General features: G+C 39.1%; 1 protein-coding gene across 4 annotated transcripts in view; it reads right to left on the bottom strand.

Moving 5' to 3' along the window:
• Nucleotides 1-17,397, bottom strand: part of adamts2 (ADAM metallopeptidase with thrombospondin type 1 motif 2) — a 416,207-nt gene that overhangs the window by 45,774 nt on the left and 353,036 nt on the right. For all 4 annotated transcript variants that reach the window (XM_062970293.1, XM_062970294.1, XM_008104855.3 and 1 more), the window contains 4 exons: nt 16,835-16,940; nt 14,213-14,356; nt 11,232-11,364; nt 8,401-8,514 (listed from right to left, as the gene is read on the bottom strand). In XM_062970293.1, the coding sequence (XP_062826363.1) occupies nt 8,401-8,514; nt 11,232-11,364; nt 14,213-14,356; nt 16,835-16,940 (497 nt within the window). The remainder of the gene's footprint in view (nt 1-8,400; nt 8,515-11,231; nt 11,365-14,212; nt 14,357-16,834; nt 16,941-17,397) is intronic.

The following is a 17,397-nucleotide window of genomic DNA, read 5'->3' as shown; positions in this document are numbered from 1 at the left end:
TAACCTTTTCTTTCATTCTGTGTACTTCTATGCTCGACCAGCTTCTCTGCTTTTCCTTTGGCTCTACCTTCATCTGCCCCTGGCAGTTCCCTCTGCAAGAGCAATGATTTTAGAGAGTGTAAGTATCCTGAAGGCACGAGATCCTGATTGATCTTAGAAGCAAAGCAGGGTCAGGTCTAGTTAGCAGCTAGATGAGAGACCACCAACCAATACCAGGTACAGTAGGTTCTCTTTCAGAGGAAGGAATCAGCAAAACCATTTCTGAGTATCCCTTGCTTAAGAAAGCCCTGTGAAATTTATGAGACTAACATAAGTTGACAGACAACTTGAAAGTACACATACACAATGTATTCATAGGTCTGATAAGCTAGAAAAGGCAACCACAGGGGTAACAACAACAACAACAACAACAACAACAACAACAACAACAACAATAACCAGTATAGGTGGTCCTGGTGGTGATGGGCACACTGGGTGCCGTGCCAAAAGATCTCAGCCGACATTTGGAAACAATAGACATTGACAAAATTATGATCTGCCAACTGCAAAATAATAATAATAATAATAATAATAATAATAATAATAATAATAATAATACTTTATTTATACCCCGCCACCATCTCCCCAACGGGGACTCGGGGCGGCTTACATGGGGCCATGCCCAGGACAATACAATATAGCAAAATATAAAAAACAAGATATCAAAATACAATTAAACAATACAATAGATAATAATGTGCAGTACAACACAAAGGCCACCCTTCTGGGATCTGCACGCATCATCCGAAAATACATCATACAGTCCTAGACACTTGGGAAGTGTTCGACTTGTGATTTTGTGAAACGAGATCCAGCATATCTATCTTGTTTGCTGTGTCATACTTTAATAATAATAATAATAATTTATTTATATCCTGCCACCATCTCCCCGAAGGGACTCGAGACAGCTTACAAAGTCACTCCAGGGTACAATATATAACATAAAACAGTACATGAGAACAAAACAATGTCACATACATTATAAATAAAACTATTATTATTATTATTATTATTATTATTATTATTATTATTATTATTATTATTATTTTCCTGACAAGTGCCTTATACTGTATATAAAAATATAATAACGATTTACCTATCAAAAATAAATTGAACAGTGGCACACAGATACATGAAAAGATTTGATATCATAGGCAAGGCTATGAACATTGTATGAATTCTGTTAAAGGCTATACCTGTTTGATTAAATTGCATAGTGCAAAATGTCCCAATAAATGGAAATATTCTTTCACAGCATCTGATTGAGATGAACATTCTAGGCCCTTATGTAATTGATAGCTTCTATCATCTGTTGTACGTATGAAACATACCACATTCATTAAAAAGGAGACTATTAACATGTATAATTTATATGAAGATGCACTGATAAAGCGAGGAGCTATAAAATATTTGAACTGAGTTACTGTTACTTTTTAAAAAGACTACATTTCCAGCTCATGTATATGCTTCGTTTCTGTCAGTATGAGGATCGAGGCATACATGCATACACACAGATGGCTATGGCAACCAGTGCAAGCATTCACTTGCTTTTCCTAATAATCAACTCCACAATAAGGTTGATACGCTTAACCAGATTTCACATCTAGGCTTTTGGCAGGCACTGTGTGCAAAACATATGGCTAAACTCCCACTGCCAGTAGAAACAAAGCATTCACAATCCGCAATATCCTTGAAGTCTAGAATGTGAATAACTTTTGCAGGAAAACTGTAGGAAGGTACGAGCTGATCAGCAATAACAGGAGGAAAGGTTAGAATGCATTGAACTGAAAACCTGTGATGTGGAAAGTAAAAAAAAAAAATCTGACAATGCAATGACATTTTTCTAGCAAGAAGATGCTACTGTTCTAGGGACTTTGGGTGGATGTGGCATCTTTATGTAACCCTGACTGATTTTTGGGATAGTTCTGTGAAGGAAGTGCAGGTCTTATTATATAAATTACTGGTGGGGGGGGGGTTCCCAGCTTCTGTGGATTTTTACAAGGAATTGAGGGAAAATTGTGCCCTCCCATGAAGATTTTTCCAATTTGAATGACTTTAACAGGGCATTTAATAGGACCTTGTCTTTCGAGACAGTGATGTAATAGGGAAAGCAACACCCATTATGAATGTAGCATATGCAACATTTAAAGTTCACTGTGATTTGCATTCCATAGATCTGCACTTATGGATGGAGGAGCTCCATTCACCGAAGTTTTCTCCATTCACATTTTGTGGATCCCCATACCCCTCCATCACAATCCATTTTATTTAGCAAGATCTCTCCATACATCACCACCGGGACCACCTGCACTGGTTTCTGCCAGAGTCTTTGAAGTTCAATCTTGAGGTCCTGATAGTGGCTGAGTTTTTCCTGTTGTTTTTCGTCAATGCGACTGTCACCTGGGATGGCAACATCAATGATCCAAACCTTTTTCTTTTCCACAACCGTGATGTCTGGTGTTTTGTGTTCCAGAACTTTGTCAATCTGGATTTGGAAGTCCCACAGTATCTTTGCATGTTCATTTTCCAGTACTTTTGCAGGTTTGTGATCCCACCAGTTCTTTGCTGCTGGAAGGTGGTACTTGAGGCATAAGTTCCAATGAATCATTTGGGCCACGTAGTTGTGCCTCTGTTTGTAGTCTGTCTGTGCAATTTTCTTCTTCTTCTTCTTCTTCTTCTTCTTCTTCTTCTTCTTCTTATTATTATTATTATTATTATTATTATTATTATTATTGTTGTTATTATTGTCACTCTGGTGAGGCACCAGCACTATTTGGCAGAGAAAACGTAATACCTTGTCAAACTACAGCTCCCACATTCCTTAGCACTGAAAGTTACAGTTGGCACAAACAGCATTAATTCTACAGTGTAGATGAGGCCTAAGTTGCAATGGAATAATGTATCAGAATTCAACAGATTTGCCTAACCCTAGTCAGTTCCAGCCCATGCTATGTCAGGTTCTCTATGGCTCCTCTGGTTTAATTGTTTCAGCCCTTCATAATGTTGTGGTAATATCTTACAAAGGAGGCTACATGGCATATATTGGCAGGTCTGGTCTACCCCACAGCATCTGTTAATCTGCTACGGGAAGAGTGCTTATGAAGGCTGGAGCAGCAGAAAAAGGCTGTGTAGAAGCCAGTGAAAATTCTCTTGGAGAGTCCAAGATTCTCTGTCTCTGTGGTGACTAACACCGCACATATTTATCCATCTGTCTCCTGTCTGGGAGAAGCTGAGGTCAGCTTTCTCAGTGGGAAATCATCTGGACTGGACTGACTGCCTTTGGAGATTTTCCTCCCTTTGATTAATTTATTTTATGATATTTTTCTATTTATTTCTCTGAGCTATTGTGGGGAAAAAGTTGAACAGAGACAAGTGGTAACCCACAAAGAAATGCAATGGAGAAGAGTGGGCAAAGAAGCCATTTATTCCTTTGCCTCTGACCACTGTTTTTTCCTTCTGCGATGAATCAGTTATTGGAAGGGGGATGGAGAACTGGGCTAAATGTCTTCCTTTCAACTCCCCATTCTGCAAAGTTGATGCTGGTGGGATGGAGGGTAGGTTCTATTTTCCCTTCCCTCAAAAATAATTGTGAAGTGGGGGGGGGGGAATGGAATGGGACCATACTCAAAGATGACACACCAAAAGGATGCTCTGTGTCTAAATCTAACTATTTCTCCACACCCCATGATAATTTTGGAGATCAAGAGCATTCCTTGGCTCCTTTTACCTCTGCATTGAAAGAATGGGAAATATGAATGGGAAACAGATTTAGATAAGATCCTGGAGAGGAGCAACTGTCTTGTTTGGGAGATCTATGAGCTGCGAAACAGCTTACGCCTGGAGTCATTGTGCTTGGTGGCTGATCAAACCAGAATGACACAAACGTAGTCATATCTCAGCAACAGTGCAGTTGATGTGAAAAGGTGATCATAAGTAATTATTTACCCAAATTTCATGGAAGTCTGAGTACAAGTAAATACAACTACATATTGACTTTAATTTGTAAAATTTATCTAGTCCCTTAGTATTTACATGTAAGTAAATACAACTACTCTTAGCCTTCATTCAAAGCTATGATGATGGTTGAGCAAGTCACAAAATATATTGCTCATAGACCAAGAACCAGTGTTGATAGGTGAACTACTCTCTACAACTGCGGCAGTCTCCAGTTGTGTACCATTTGTTTTGGATTATCTATTCTAAATCTTTCTGAATTAGCCTAGTTCCCTACAAGATAAGTCCATGGTTGTTCCACATTTCTAATATTTAACGGTTGGGAATTGTAGATTGACACTAGCACAATTTATGATTATTCTAAGGATTGTACGTTTCATTATGCTGTGCAAGGAAGAATCCACTGCCTTCTTATGGAAGAGGTTGTCTCAACAACAGAGCCAAGGCAAAGCTCTTCCCTTAGTCCAAACAGCCACTGAGTAGCCACAGGGAAACATTGGGGAAACTCACTCATACTTCTGTCACACTGACTACATTCATTCATCTTCCTAAACAGCCAAACAGTTTAGATTTTGCATAACCTATGCTGGTGGAGCTTGCTTGCTATCTCTTTGCACGCATACAGGAAAATTATGAGGAAATTGTTCCACTGATGCAAATGCATATTAATACCATTCTGCTTAAAAATATTATGTTCCTGGGTTCCAGGAACAGCTTTAAAATATTTTAGTTCTTTTCAATTGCATTTGGTATAAAAATAAATATAGACCACTGCTGAATTGCACTCTAGCAGGTATTTCATTGCATTTCACACTGTGGCTTAAAATTAAAGCCTTCAATTGTCCCCACTTAAAACATTTTAATTTTCTTTAAATGGTTACACTTCTGGAGGGAGATGTTTAGAATCCTATTGGTGACATACACTGGGGTAACTGGCTTCCCATTAACCCAGTGAATGACCTTTTTCTATTCTTGTGGAAAGAGATACCCAGTATCTTCCTGTGCAATACCACCACCCCCAACACACCATACATGCAACCCCAGCTTAACATCACTGGGCCATCTCATCATGACCCATCATGATGGGTCATAGGAGTATATTCCAGTGATATCTCATCTGATTCATCCAAGTGTGCAAACACATCCTCTTCCATGTTTGAGCTATCAAAGCATTCATGATCCACATAATTTACAGGTTAGTCTGGTATCCAAATCCTTTTACTGCCCCACTGATTTAGCCCTTTCCATTCATTTTGCCAGGCCACATGGCTTCTGGGTCAGTCAATATTCCTCTGACAGCTATGACATGAAAAATGCAACAGTTTATGGCACTGAATTGCTGCTCGTTTCCTCACTGGAGGTCCTTGTACTGATCTCTTTCTCTGCTCCCCTCAGTCTTTGTGGTTGAAAAGAGTTAAGAGAACACTTCTGAGAGCTAAGGCTAGCTAAATAAAACTAACATCATAACCACTTCTGGCACTTAATTTCCTCAGCTGTTGCAAAGCCAGGATATTTCCCAAACACACCAACTGTGTTTAGATTGGCTTGGGCTTTAATAATGGGCACTGAGAATAGTGGTATGAAATCATGATAACTGCATGTCTCTAAAATTGGGAGTGGGGATGGGGAAGGGAATAAATCTTTCCAAACCAACATCTTTAATTGATTATAATTCTGTTCTGTTTCCCTGATGCTATGACAAAAAGTTGTTAAAATATTTCGACAAAGAGTGGAGCGCTATTTCCTCCCTTCAAAAACTTAGCTGAGGGAAAGGAAATCTTCTTTCATTGTCTAAACCTAAGGAAAGTTCAGTCTGTATGACCCGATTTGAGTCATTTCTTACCACAGACGATTTAGTTTCCGAGAGAATACTCAATACTAACAAGATTATATTATGCTATTATAAGCAAGAGTCATAATGGCTTGGCAAACATGTTCTAAATATGGTTGTTATTTAATGCATGTGTGCCTTCACCAAGTTTGGTGGGAAGAGATGTATCAAGAGACACATCAGGAGATATAGATTATGATGAAAAAGATTTCCAAAGGATTACGTGACCCAAGACGGACCTATTTGAGTTGGCTTCAAAAACAGGACATGGATATTAGGGTAACTGATTACCACGGCTCCTGTCACTTTCCCCTTTTGTTTTTACCTCACATGCCTCTGGTGCACTAATGCATCAGAGGGGGGGGGAGGACTTGCAAAGCAATTTGCAGACAGGTTCTGAGTTCAGTGTAATCACCTTCCTCTCAAGCATAGTAATCTAATCACCCCCCCCCCCCCCCGCAACAAAACTGATTTCTCCTAAACCAGTTCCAAACTCGATTATTGTGTCAGTATAGAAGAGTCCCTGTGCAAATATACTTTCTTGGTTAACAGGCAGTGGCTTGGCTTATTTCCTATCCAATGTGACTCAAGAGGGAGTTCCCCATACACTATATATTGCCAGTCCACAACTGTTCTGACCATAGGTTGTACCCTATATCATACGATCCAACAGCTGGAAGACAAGATGATAACAAAGACACAACTTTCTCCTCTGTGAAGAGGTCCAATAAAGCTGCATTCACCCTCCCCATCCTCTCCACCTGCTCAGCAGCAGTCTAATAACATCATAAAATATGTATACATTCAGACTTGTAAGGAATAATACAAATGAGAAGCAGAAAAGCCCTGCAAGGTCAGATCTGCAATATTTTTACACTGGCAATTGAAATGAAGTTTTGTATATTTTATTTTTGTGATATTTGGCTTATGCATAATCCTTTATTGGACCATTGAAAAGGACTATAATTCAGCTATTTTACCATGCATATTTTCTGCTGTACAGTAACAATAAACACATTTCCCCAGAGGGGATTTCTCACAATGTATTCTATGGGTTGTTTTTGTTTCAGTATGTTTTTATTATGCTCATTATTTCTATTTATTTCTTCGTATCCAGGTTCACGGCAATCTATGCAGCTTTTCCTTAGAACAATTACATAACTACTAATTGTTATGTTTTGTGCAAATAAAGCTTTGGATTAGAATTCACAGGCACTGTCTTCTCCTTGTTAATTTCTTTAATTAAGTGGATGCTTAATAGTTTCATTTTACAAAGAAGGTGGTAAAGTCATTAATTAATAGAAGCTAAGACAAAAAGAAAAGCAAAGATACATGCAATGAACCATTATAGACAGGAGCAGACACTAGTCAAAGCTGATTCACACCCAACAATCAGCAAAGGCTCACTCCAGGAGCCTTTCACTGGCAGTGGGACACCATGGCTTAGGCCAATGACCTGGACCAAAACCCAGCATAAGCTCCAGCATCAGAACCCTTGTGCCCAAAGTTATGGAGTGATCCAACAACATACAGATTTGGCATTCCAGGCTTCCTTATCGTACTTATTTTTCAGAATTGTTCTTGCACAGCCCTTTGTGGCACTTTATAAAATTATGAGAAGCCTCACTATGGTAAAAAAAATGCTTAGGCCTTGCCCACCAATGGTTTCTTCTCGTTCCTCTACTTTCTTTTTCTTTTTTACTAGTTTATTTTGCTATATCTCTAGGGGCTCAGTTAATCTTCCCCTTTCTGCCTCTCATGCACAAGCCAATAGAATACTTCCAGCACCAAATCTTAACAATTTGAAGAGTTCTCAACTCCACATAAGCTGTAAATCATAGAACTACCCAGAGAAGAAATGAATTTTTCAGCTCTGGCTCTAGTTTTGCTTCTAGGAATAGATTTAGCAACACCTTTTCCCAGAAGATGGTACTATAGATCACAAACACAGTTAAATTAACTAAAGTTAATGATATGTTTTAAAAAGATGTACTGTATGTTTCCAGAGTGGTCTAAATTTCCACACCAAGTTTCAATTGTTGACTTCATAGCCTTGGAGTTACACAGACTCCATACCCTTCGGCTGTTCTGATTTGGCAGGGACAATCCCAGTTAATACCTAGTCACCCCACTTTTTCAGCTTTCCCACTTTTCAAAATGTCTCAATTTCTCTCTTCTTCTTCCACTGTTCCCCTTTGTTCTTACCATACTTCAGTTGGGCAAACTAGGTTCAAAGTGAATTAACTCAGTAGCAAGAAAAGGAGGGAGGCAACATGTTGCCCTTCCTGGCTTGTATAACCTTCCTGCAGCTTCTCCTAGTGTGTGTGTTCACCCTCATTTATAGTTTTTGCCAACTTGATCATACTCTGATGTTAATTGGCCACACATATTCCTGTGATTTTTAGCCTTCAAAGCAATTGCTTTCTGCTATTCTAAATTATAATATCCCAGAAGATAAATGAATGGAAGAGGTGACAGTTCCTTACTCCTTCCCTTCCTTTCATTAATGCCTATTATTTAACTGCAACCTATTGTTTAACTGTAATCATAAAATGATATGCCAGTCAATATCTTACCTTTCCTGGAGCACACATGGTTCCGTCTAATGGAGGTCCTTTCTTTGTTTTGCAGAAATAAGGGTTATCTGGGTGGCTACACCATAGTTGTTTGCAAGGATCAAAGGTGCGGAACTAGAACAGAAGGGTTTATTGTCAAATTAATTTGGATCCCTCCTCACTTATATAACATATAACAAAAGTTCAATTGGCAACTGAGTGGCATGGTGGGGTAATGGTGTTAGTTTCCAAAATGGGTGATCGCTGCCTCCCAGCCTTACTGTGGGTGCCTTTCCACTATAGAATTCAACTTGACATCACTTTAACTGCCTTGGCTCAATGTTATGGAATAATGGGAGTTGTAGTTTTACAAGCACTTTAGCCTTCTCTGACAAATAATATTGATTCCATAGTATTCCACAGAATAGAGCCACAACAGTTAAAGTGGTGTCAGACTGAATTAATTCTACAGTGTAGATGCACCCTGCACCATTGTGAAAATAAATTGTGGATGAAGAAAGCCACAGTGCTGCTTTAACCAAACTAGGATAAAAAGCAGCTCATAAATAAATACATTTTACACATTAAACTAGACTAGATTTGAGTGAGATTTGTGAAATGGTCCCACAGAGCATTACATGGTTTCCAGAAGTCTGTGGACCCAGAAACATACTAATATTATGCACCAGGGGGTATATAAGCAGATAAATCCAGCCTGTCTCTCATTGTTGCCCCACGAGAATCATAAGCATGTCAATTATCATTAACTCAGTGCTGCTTCATTCAGTTCTAGGTGTCCAATGCCCTCCTAAGTTACTGGCTAGACCCTACAAAATTAATGGGTGGCCATAAGTCAACAGGCAACTGGATGACACACACACACAGAAAAGTCACCAACAGGACCATACAGCGGGAAGAAAGGCAATTTTCCATTATTCATCTTATCCCAGATCTGTTTGGAGACACTTCTAAATATTGTAGGAAGTGGTCTGGAGTCTTCATGATTGTGAACCGTGGGACTGGAGAACAAAAAAACCCACATTTCACTACAGAAGAGACAAGTATAGGTTTCTTAAAGCTCCAACAGTTCTGAGTTTAAAGCAATTCATACAGAATGAAATAAAGTCATCCAGTTCCTGGCAAAGATTATTTTGATGGCTGTGTCTCAGCTCCCTTTCCAAGAAAGGCCCGACTCAGATCCTCATTTATAACTTTCTGAATGCTGATGAGAAAAACATTCTTTTTTAAGAAGGCATTTAACCCTCATTCAAGCAGGTTAAGAAACACACATACAGATCTCTTCCATGGAGTACCTTAACCTGGTATAGTCTCTGGTCCCAATAAGAATTCCAATGTATTGCAGGATAGAAAAGTATCCCAACTGCCAGCATGTTTGCATTTGCAAAAGAAAGAGGTACTCCAAAATATTTGTGCATCAGAAAACATTTTATGGGACAAATAATTTGTTTCAAGTAGTTTTTTCTTTGGAAAAAAATCATGTAATTCACATAATTGCACAATAGAGGTGCTGGGACCATTTTTGTTTACTGTAGTAACCAATCAATCACTTGGATATGGCAGCTGGCTAAACCTTAGAGACACTGTTTACAACTCTTCAGGTGACCATATAGTAAAATGCCCACTTTGCCGGGCTACCTCTCTGTATGTCTGCATCAAAATATGACTCTGGGGGATTAAAATGTCACATCTGCCTAAATGGGGTTTAATGAATAACTTCAATGTGGTATTTTAATCAGTCTTACCCTTAACAATCTGTTAAAAATTGTGCTGTAGTTTTTGCTGTGTGTTGTGTATTGTTTATTTTAATTTTGGATGAATGTTTAAACTGTTAAATTGTTGATGCATAGATAATCTAAACTCTTTAGAAACATGTCGGTGCGTAAATATTTTAAAATAATACATTGTTCTTAGAAGGGATGAATGAGACGCACAGGGTGGTTCTACACAGACACATAATGTTTCCCAACAAGGACACCCTTAGCTGCCTTGGTGATGGAAGAGTGTCCCTACTGCTCAGATGTGATGAAGTTTGTTTGGCATTGCTAGGCAGGGACCCAATTGCCACCCCTCTCTGCCAATGAGCGAGTAGCTTCCCCCAGTCGCCACTGTATCAGTGACAGAGACAGAGAGGGTGGGAGGCTACCGCCATCCACATGTTTGGGCCACCTGAGTAGGCAGTACAGACAGGCATAGGAACTGTCGGCAATGCCAGAACACTGAGCACATTCACCTCTCTGCAGAGTGATCCTTGATTTATCCACAGGTTATAGCAAAATCTATAATTTTGATTCCAAAATCTGCTCTCGATTTATAGATAAGGTCAGCCTTTATAAGCTTACATATGTTTATGTCCTGCTTGCAGGCTGGCCAAGAGGCTATGTGAGAAGAGACTGCTGGACTAGACAGACCTTTGATTTAACCCAATATGGACCTTCCTGTGTTTATGTTTTTATACAATGCAGACTGAAGCATTACACAAGCAGGGGTTGGAGTCATGTCTAGGAATTATAGTAATGTAATGAAATAGGTCTTTTTAGCACATTCATTCAATTTTTAAACACCTCTAATAAAATTATGTAGGTGCTATTTGCCATCAAGTAAGCTTTGTCTTATGGTGACCCTATGAATTAGAGATCTAATTTCTGGGATTCTAATTTCAAATACAGGATGCTGACATGAGTTTCAGTGACATCTCTGCATGTGTTATTCCACTCCACTTTTGTACTAGTTGGGCACATTGCCCTCCTCTTGAGGCTCTGATGTGAATGGCCATTTCAGGGACAGCTGGAGAGGCCTGGAAGCGGTACAGCAGAACTTGGTTAAGTACTCACAGCTGTGCACATCATGTAGCCCAGACCAAAATCGAAGCGGCACTGTTCGTTCATGGAGTAGTGGATTCCTGGCAGCTGAGGAAGGGAAGGCCAGTCGTGGTCAAATGGATCATCACGTAAACAATCATATGAACTGCAGCAGGGGAAAATTACAGTCACAGATGGAATGTGAGACATTTATAGCATGTGGGGTTTCAGTTCACAATTATTCCAAGCAAAATAAAGGGCATACTTTCTCAGAAATGAGTTCACAAAGCACAGCACAGTTAATACCTAAGTTACTCTGGATGTAACATTCACTCTATCAGATTTACATCAGGGATAGGACAAGAGTCTGTCTGCTGTTACATCAGCAAATCAGAGAACTTTTTTTATTATTGTACCAAATACCCGAGAGAGCAATATGAAAAGAATGAATTAGTTGTAAGAAGAGGGGTGATTCAATTTCCCTCTTTACAATTGCTTCTAGTATTGTTTGTTATTAGAATAGCCTGTCTAGCTGATGAGTTAATTGATGTGATTTCTGTTCCTTTGTTTACTAAAAAAATATAATGATATGCATTTTCTTCAGTATGTTGGACAGCATTTCATCTGCTGATTTGCATTGATTTGCTGTTGCTGTATCTGGTTATGGATGGGGTTCTAAACATTTTGTAATATGTATGTAAAATACAGAGACAATGCCAGAATTATGTATTGCATTTCTTCTGCAATATTTTTGCTGATGCTATGTTCTTTAAGGAACCCCCGATGGCGCAGTGGGTTAAACCACTGAGCTGTTGAACTTGCTGACCGAAAGGTTTGAATCCGGGGAGCAGGGTGAGCTCCTGCTGTTAGCCCAGGCTTCTGCCAACCTAGCAGTTCGAAAACATGCAAATGTGAGTAGATCAATAGGTTTCGCTCGGGCAGGAAGGTAACAGTGCTCCATGCAGTTATGCTGGCCACATGACCTTGGAGGAGTCTGCGGACAATGCTGGCTCTTCGGCTTAGAAATGGAGATGAGCATCACCCTCCAGAGTCGGACATGACTAGATTTCATGTCAGGGGAAAACCTTTACCTACTATGTTGTTTAAGGCAATGTCTTGAGGCAAGATTCCTGGGGGCTCCAGCATCCGTATCCCATCTCTATTCACTCAGGTTCTGTGGACTGTGAGGAGCCTGACATTTCACTCTGTTATCGTGAAGTATTTGAGCTTTTTATGCCACGCAGCCATAACACTGAGCTGACTGACATCAGAGTCTGGAGGAAGGAGAGCCCTTACATCACAGTATCCACAGCATCCCTGGGTAGGAAGCTACAAAGACTACAGGCAGAAATCTTGGAATGTGGAATAAAAATACTACTTAAAAAGCTGACTGCACAATGTTTCCTGGAGACCTAGCATGCACAAAAGAGCTTTAAATATTTTTCAAAGATGTATGTTAGCTTGCATTGACTATACAGTAGAGAAGGTCCTGAGGGAATAATGAAGATGTAACAAAACTTTGCTTCTCCAACTCTGTTTTCAAATCTGCATTTGATATGGTAATATATGTGTAGGGATTGCTAAGATTTCTAGAAAAGAAATGCTGCTTAGTCCTTCCAATGCCCATCAAATCTCCTTTGTAAACACCCCAATACATGCATACCACATAGTCTATTTTAAGTATTACAACTCTGCTGGAGGACAAGGGAAAAATGAAATATTCTGAGAGGACTTTCCATTTTACAAGGAAGAATTGGAAAGTGTGGGAAGGATTAAGCACCACCTACATCTCAATGATTTTCTTCTGCATGTGCCCACTTCTGCTCCTACATTTGAATTACAAGATAAATATGGGATATAGAACATCTCACAACTTTACAGTCTACTTCAACATGGACACGATCTACAGATCTTCACAAGTATAGAGGACTTTAATCGTGTGAAGACATATTCAGCAATGCAGACATGAAAGTCTTCATAGCTTAACATGAATAGTGACAAAAGTATTGTTTTTGGGTAGGCCTGGGGTGGGTTTGCCTCTTTTTGATGGAATATCAACTTCTAGACTTAGAATTACTCCCAGAACCCAACAAATATGTAATCGATCTGCCTCTGGTCTCCAAGGGAAGTGACCTGGCCCTAATTACCATCAGCTTGTTATGTTTTATATTAATTTCTGTAATATGTTGCATATGGATTTAATCTTGAAGGTGGTCCACAGTCATTTACTTATCAACAGTGCACTTACATACTAGGCTTAGTTCAAAGTGTTTGCTATGACCCTTAAAGGCTGAAGGGGAACTGGAATATCTATGGACACATTTCCTTTCATTCCAACCTTTCTGACAATTGGAGCAATTTTGCAATGAAAACTTGCCTCAATTAACTTTGCTACATTTTGAAAAAAACCTATAGTATTTAGTATCACCAGCTGATGCTTCAAAACCACCTTCAAAAGCAGCCCCATGTAGTGCATATTATACTCAATCCTCAGCATTACCAATGCTCAGGTGACAATGATAAGATTTCCATATACCTATATCACATCTTCAAAAGATGGAACCTGCCATTTTATTAAAAAAATGAATTAGTTTTATTCAACAAAGGATCTTGCAGGATTTTACAAAAACCACAATTATTCCTGATATTTTAATTGATTTCTGTAGGAGACCACACATTCATTTATTTACTTAAAGAGAATTGAGAGTGAGGTTACAGTAAAAATGAGAAAGTCTCTGTAAGACTTTTTTAAACATACCCCCCTTTACATTTCTATGCAGAAACAAGCTCTGTTTTGTTCACTAGGGTTTACAGACAATTACAGTGGCACAGGACTAAAGCTTTGATTTAATCTTTTTTATTATTTTTCTCCACTAAAGGGTATTCCCAGCTTTCTAACAGCACCACTTTTTCTTTTAAGTCTAAACTCTGCGAGGAAGTAAAATGATAACATACAAACATTTTCCTAAGAGCAGAAACCACAAACAGTAGATTCAGCCCACCATAATACTCACTGCAAGTAGCGATTCAGTTCCTGTTGGCTACATCGAGACCAGTGAAAGCGATGGAAAGCCGCCTGGACAAGGGGAGCCATGATGCTTCCCATCCGGACCTCATCCCCACATCTGTTGCCTTGACCATCATGCTCCATGCCTAATCTAGAGTGAAAGGCAGCATAACAAAACCTTTTTAAGGGTGCATGATTCTTCTCACTGTATGTGTTTATATGTATGTGTATGTGCATATGCACATTTCTTCATTCTCTTTATTATTTTTTTCGGTTACTTGCTTGCTTGATTTATATATTTAGTTAGTTCGGTAATGTTCCCCTATCTGGGCAGAGGCCACCAGGGGGCACGAGAGAGAGAAGGATAGTCCATCTTATGGGGGGGATGGGTTGAAGGAGTAAAACCATTTCCCTGTTTTCCTGTTATTTCTCCCACCAATGTCCCCCTCGTGGAAACAACCCTGTTTATAGTATGAGAAGAGTGGGGAATAATCAGCGAAAATGCAGGAAATGGTTTTCCTCCTTCAACTCCGCCCCCCCAATAAAATGGACTATCTTTCTCTCTCTAGCACCCCCTGGTGGCCTCTGTCCAGATAATGGAACACTACCATTAGTTCAATCTATTGTATCCCATTCTATCTTCTATTCTACCTTTGAGCACAGCTTGGAAATGGTTATCCAACTAACTACCTAATGTTTTGGCCTATTTGTGCCTATTTATATACACACATGGGGAAAACGAACTCGTGTACACACACACACACACACATTTCCAACATGGTTTCATTTTCCCCATGTGATTATTACTCATAATTCCTTGCACTTGACTCACTGCCTTTTCTTATCTTTTGGGGGGTTTTTTTGGGGGGGATGCTTTGGGGGCATTTTAATGAGATTCCCTCCTCATTTTAGGCCATTTTCTTACTAGAAATTTAAAAAAAATCAATGGAAAAATAATATTGTGAATTGCACACAAAACCTTTTCTACAAGAAGTTACTCTTTAGAGACTTTGTGAAGAGTTATGTAGCAAATTGCTTTTAAATAATTTTCCAGGCTCCCGCACGCAGCAGCTTACATGGGGGCCTCTTAGTTGTCTCTGAAGCAGGCAGTGATTGTTGGCTTCTCAAGAAAATGTGTTTCTGTATCTTAACACTACAGATATTTATTGTGAAACAATATCCCATTCTACTCCTTTTCCATATTCCCTATTGTAGAATATTAAGGCATAAATGAAGATAAATCGCATATGCTGACATACACTTAAAACATCTAATATAGATGCTTCAGCTATAAATGATTATTCTTAATAGAAAAAGACAGCAGCCAATACTTTGAAAAAGAGACAGAAAAGTGCATGTAGGTCATTCTGATGAATGTCTAGTAGAAAGTGTTGGTTCATAAGTGCTGAAGTATCCATATAAGGAAAATAGTTGATTTCAGCATTCTTCTCCCCCACTGTACTCTTTATGGAAAGTCAATGGACTGAGAGGAAGAGCAGAATGTAGCAAATGCTGGTCTCATGGCTTCTGCCATATCCCCATTACATGTTGGAAGGGGACTTCTATAATTTCATTTTTCATTTTATGTGATTTTCAGAATTTTCCAAAATTTGAATACAGGCGAAAGTGAAAAGAATGGATCTGTCCATCCCTTGTAGCTTATGAAATTGCCAAATTGAGCTTTTCCTTCCCCTGCCTTCAGGGTGCATGGGTTCACTTTCCCACACTTGCCAATCATCTCCAAATTATCTCTTTGCTAGATGCAATTTTTCATGATTTTTCACATTTTGCATTAATTTCACTCTTTTTGCTCAAGTCCCTTTATTTTCTACAAATTTTGTTTGTGCATCAAAAAACGACTTTGTTTTTTGATGCTGTTAGTGATGAAAACACACAGGTCTGCAATACAATAGCAATAACTAACAAGGGTCGGGCTGTGGCGCAGCTGGTTTGTAGCCATCTGCAATAAATCACTTCTGACCGAGAAATCATGAGTTCAAACCAGCCTGGGTTGGATTGAGCACCAGGCCATTAAAATAGTCTAGGTCATTGTTGACCTAAGCAACCCGAAAGATAGTTGCATCTATCAGGTAGGAAATTCAGGTACCACTTATGCGGGAAGGCTAATTTAACTAATTTACAACACCATACAAATCGTTCAGCAGCGTGCGGAAGAATGTGGAAGTACTCCATCAGGACTTGGTGTCACAGTGGATGATGAAGCAGAAGCAGCACCTCCCCCTGTGGCCGGAATTAAGCATACCCTCAGGAAGCCGGAAGCTGGAAAATGTTAAATTGCCTCTGTGTCTTTGTCTCTGTCTGTATGTTGTATGTCTAATGGCACTGAATGTTTGCCATGCATATACATTGTGATCCACCCTGAGTCCCCCTCAGGGTGAGAAGGGCAAAATATAAATACTGTAAATAAATAAATAAATAAATAACAATGTGTTTTTGGGACAAGACCTTCAACATCCTAATTTTTTTGAACTTGATTTTATATCTCAGTGTAGGGAACCAACCAGTAAATGTATTTGCTTGTTCATTGTCATTTCTCCACTGAAATTAGTGGAGCCACATAATGAGATAGTATCTCTGGATCAGAATGAAGGTCTGCAATGTTACTTACACATGTCCAGTCTCATGGGCTACAACAAACGCTGAGGAGAAGCCATCTTCATGATTAAGTGTGCAACTTCGGACTGGGTGGCACATGCCAGTAACGGGAGCATAGCCTATATAGAGAAAGCAAGGTTTTGGGATATTAGAATAAAGGTAAAATAACTGCCTAAGGGCACCAGTCACCAGTGATATTTCAATCAGAAATCTTTTTGAAATGAAGGAAAAATGCAAAATGAAAGTTGTGTTCTGATGAAAAATTCAACAGCTTGTATAAGGTTTGTGGACAGGACATTTTTCTCTACTAGAAATATGCATTAAACTACAAAATTATTGGGCAGGAAAATCATAATAAAATAAAATAAATTATGCTAGCCAGAAAAATGTGCAAATTTTAAGATCTGAAGTATCTGCAGCACAAAGCCAGGGAAACAAACATGATTTGAAAGAATCAATGCAATAAGACCACTAGTTCATTGAAACATAAGACCATTTTATAAATAATTCCTAGTGAACTGATGAAATCCTTCTATATAGTGACCAGTTAAATTTGGGGAACAGAAAAAAGCACTG

This window comes from Anolis carolinensis, chromosome 2, assembly GCF_035594765.1.
Source record: "Anolis carolinensis isolate JA03-04 chromosome 2, rAnoCar3.1.pri, whole genome shotgun sequence".
NCBI classification, from domain to species: domain Eukaryota; kingdom Metazoa; phylum Chordata; class Lepidosauria; order Squamata; family Dactyloidae; genus Anolis; species Anolis carolinensis.
This window is presented reverse-complemented; position numbering and strand designations above follow the sequence as displayed.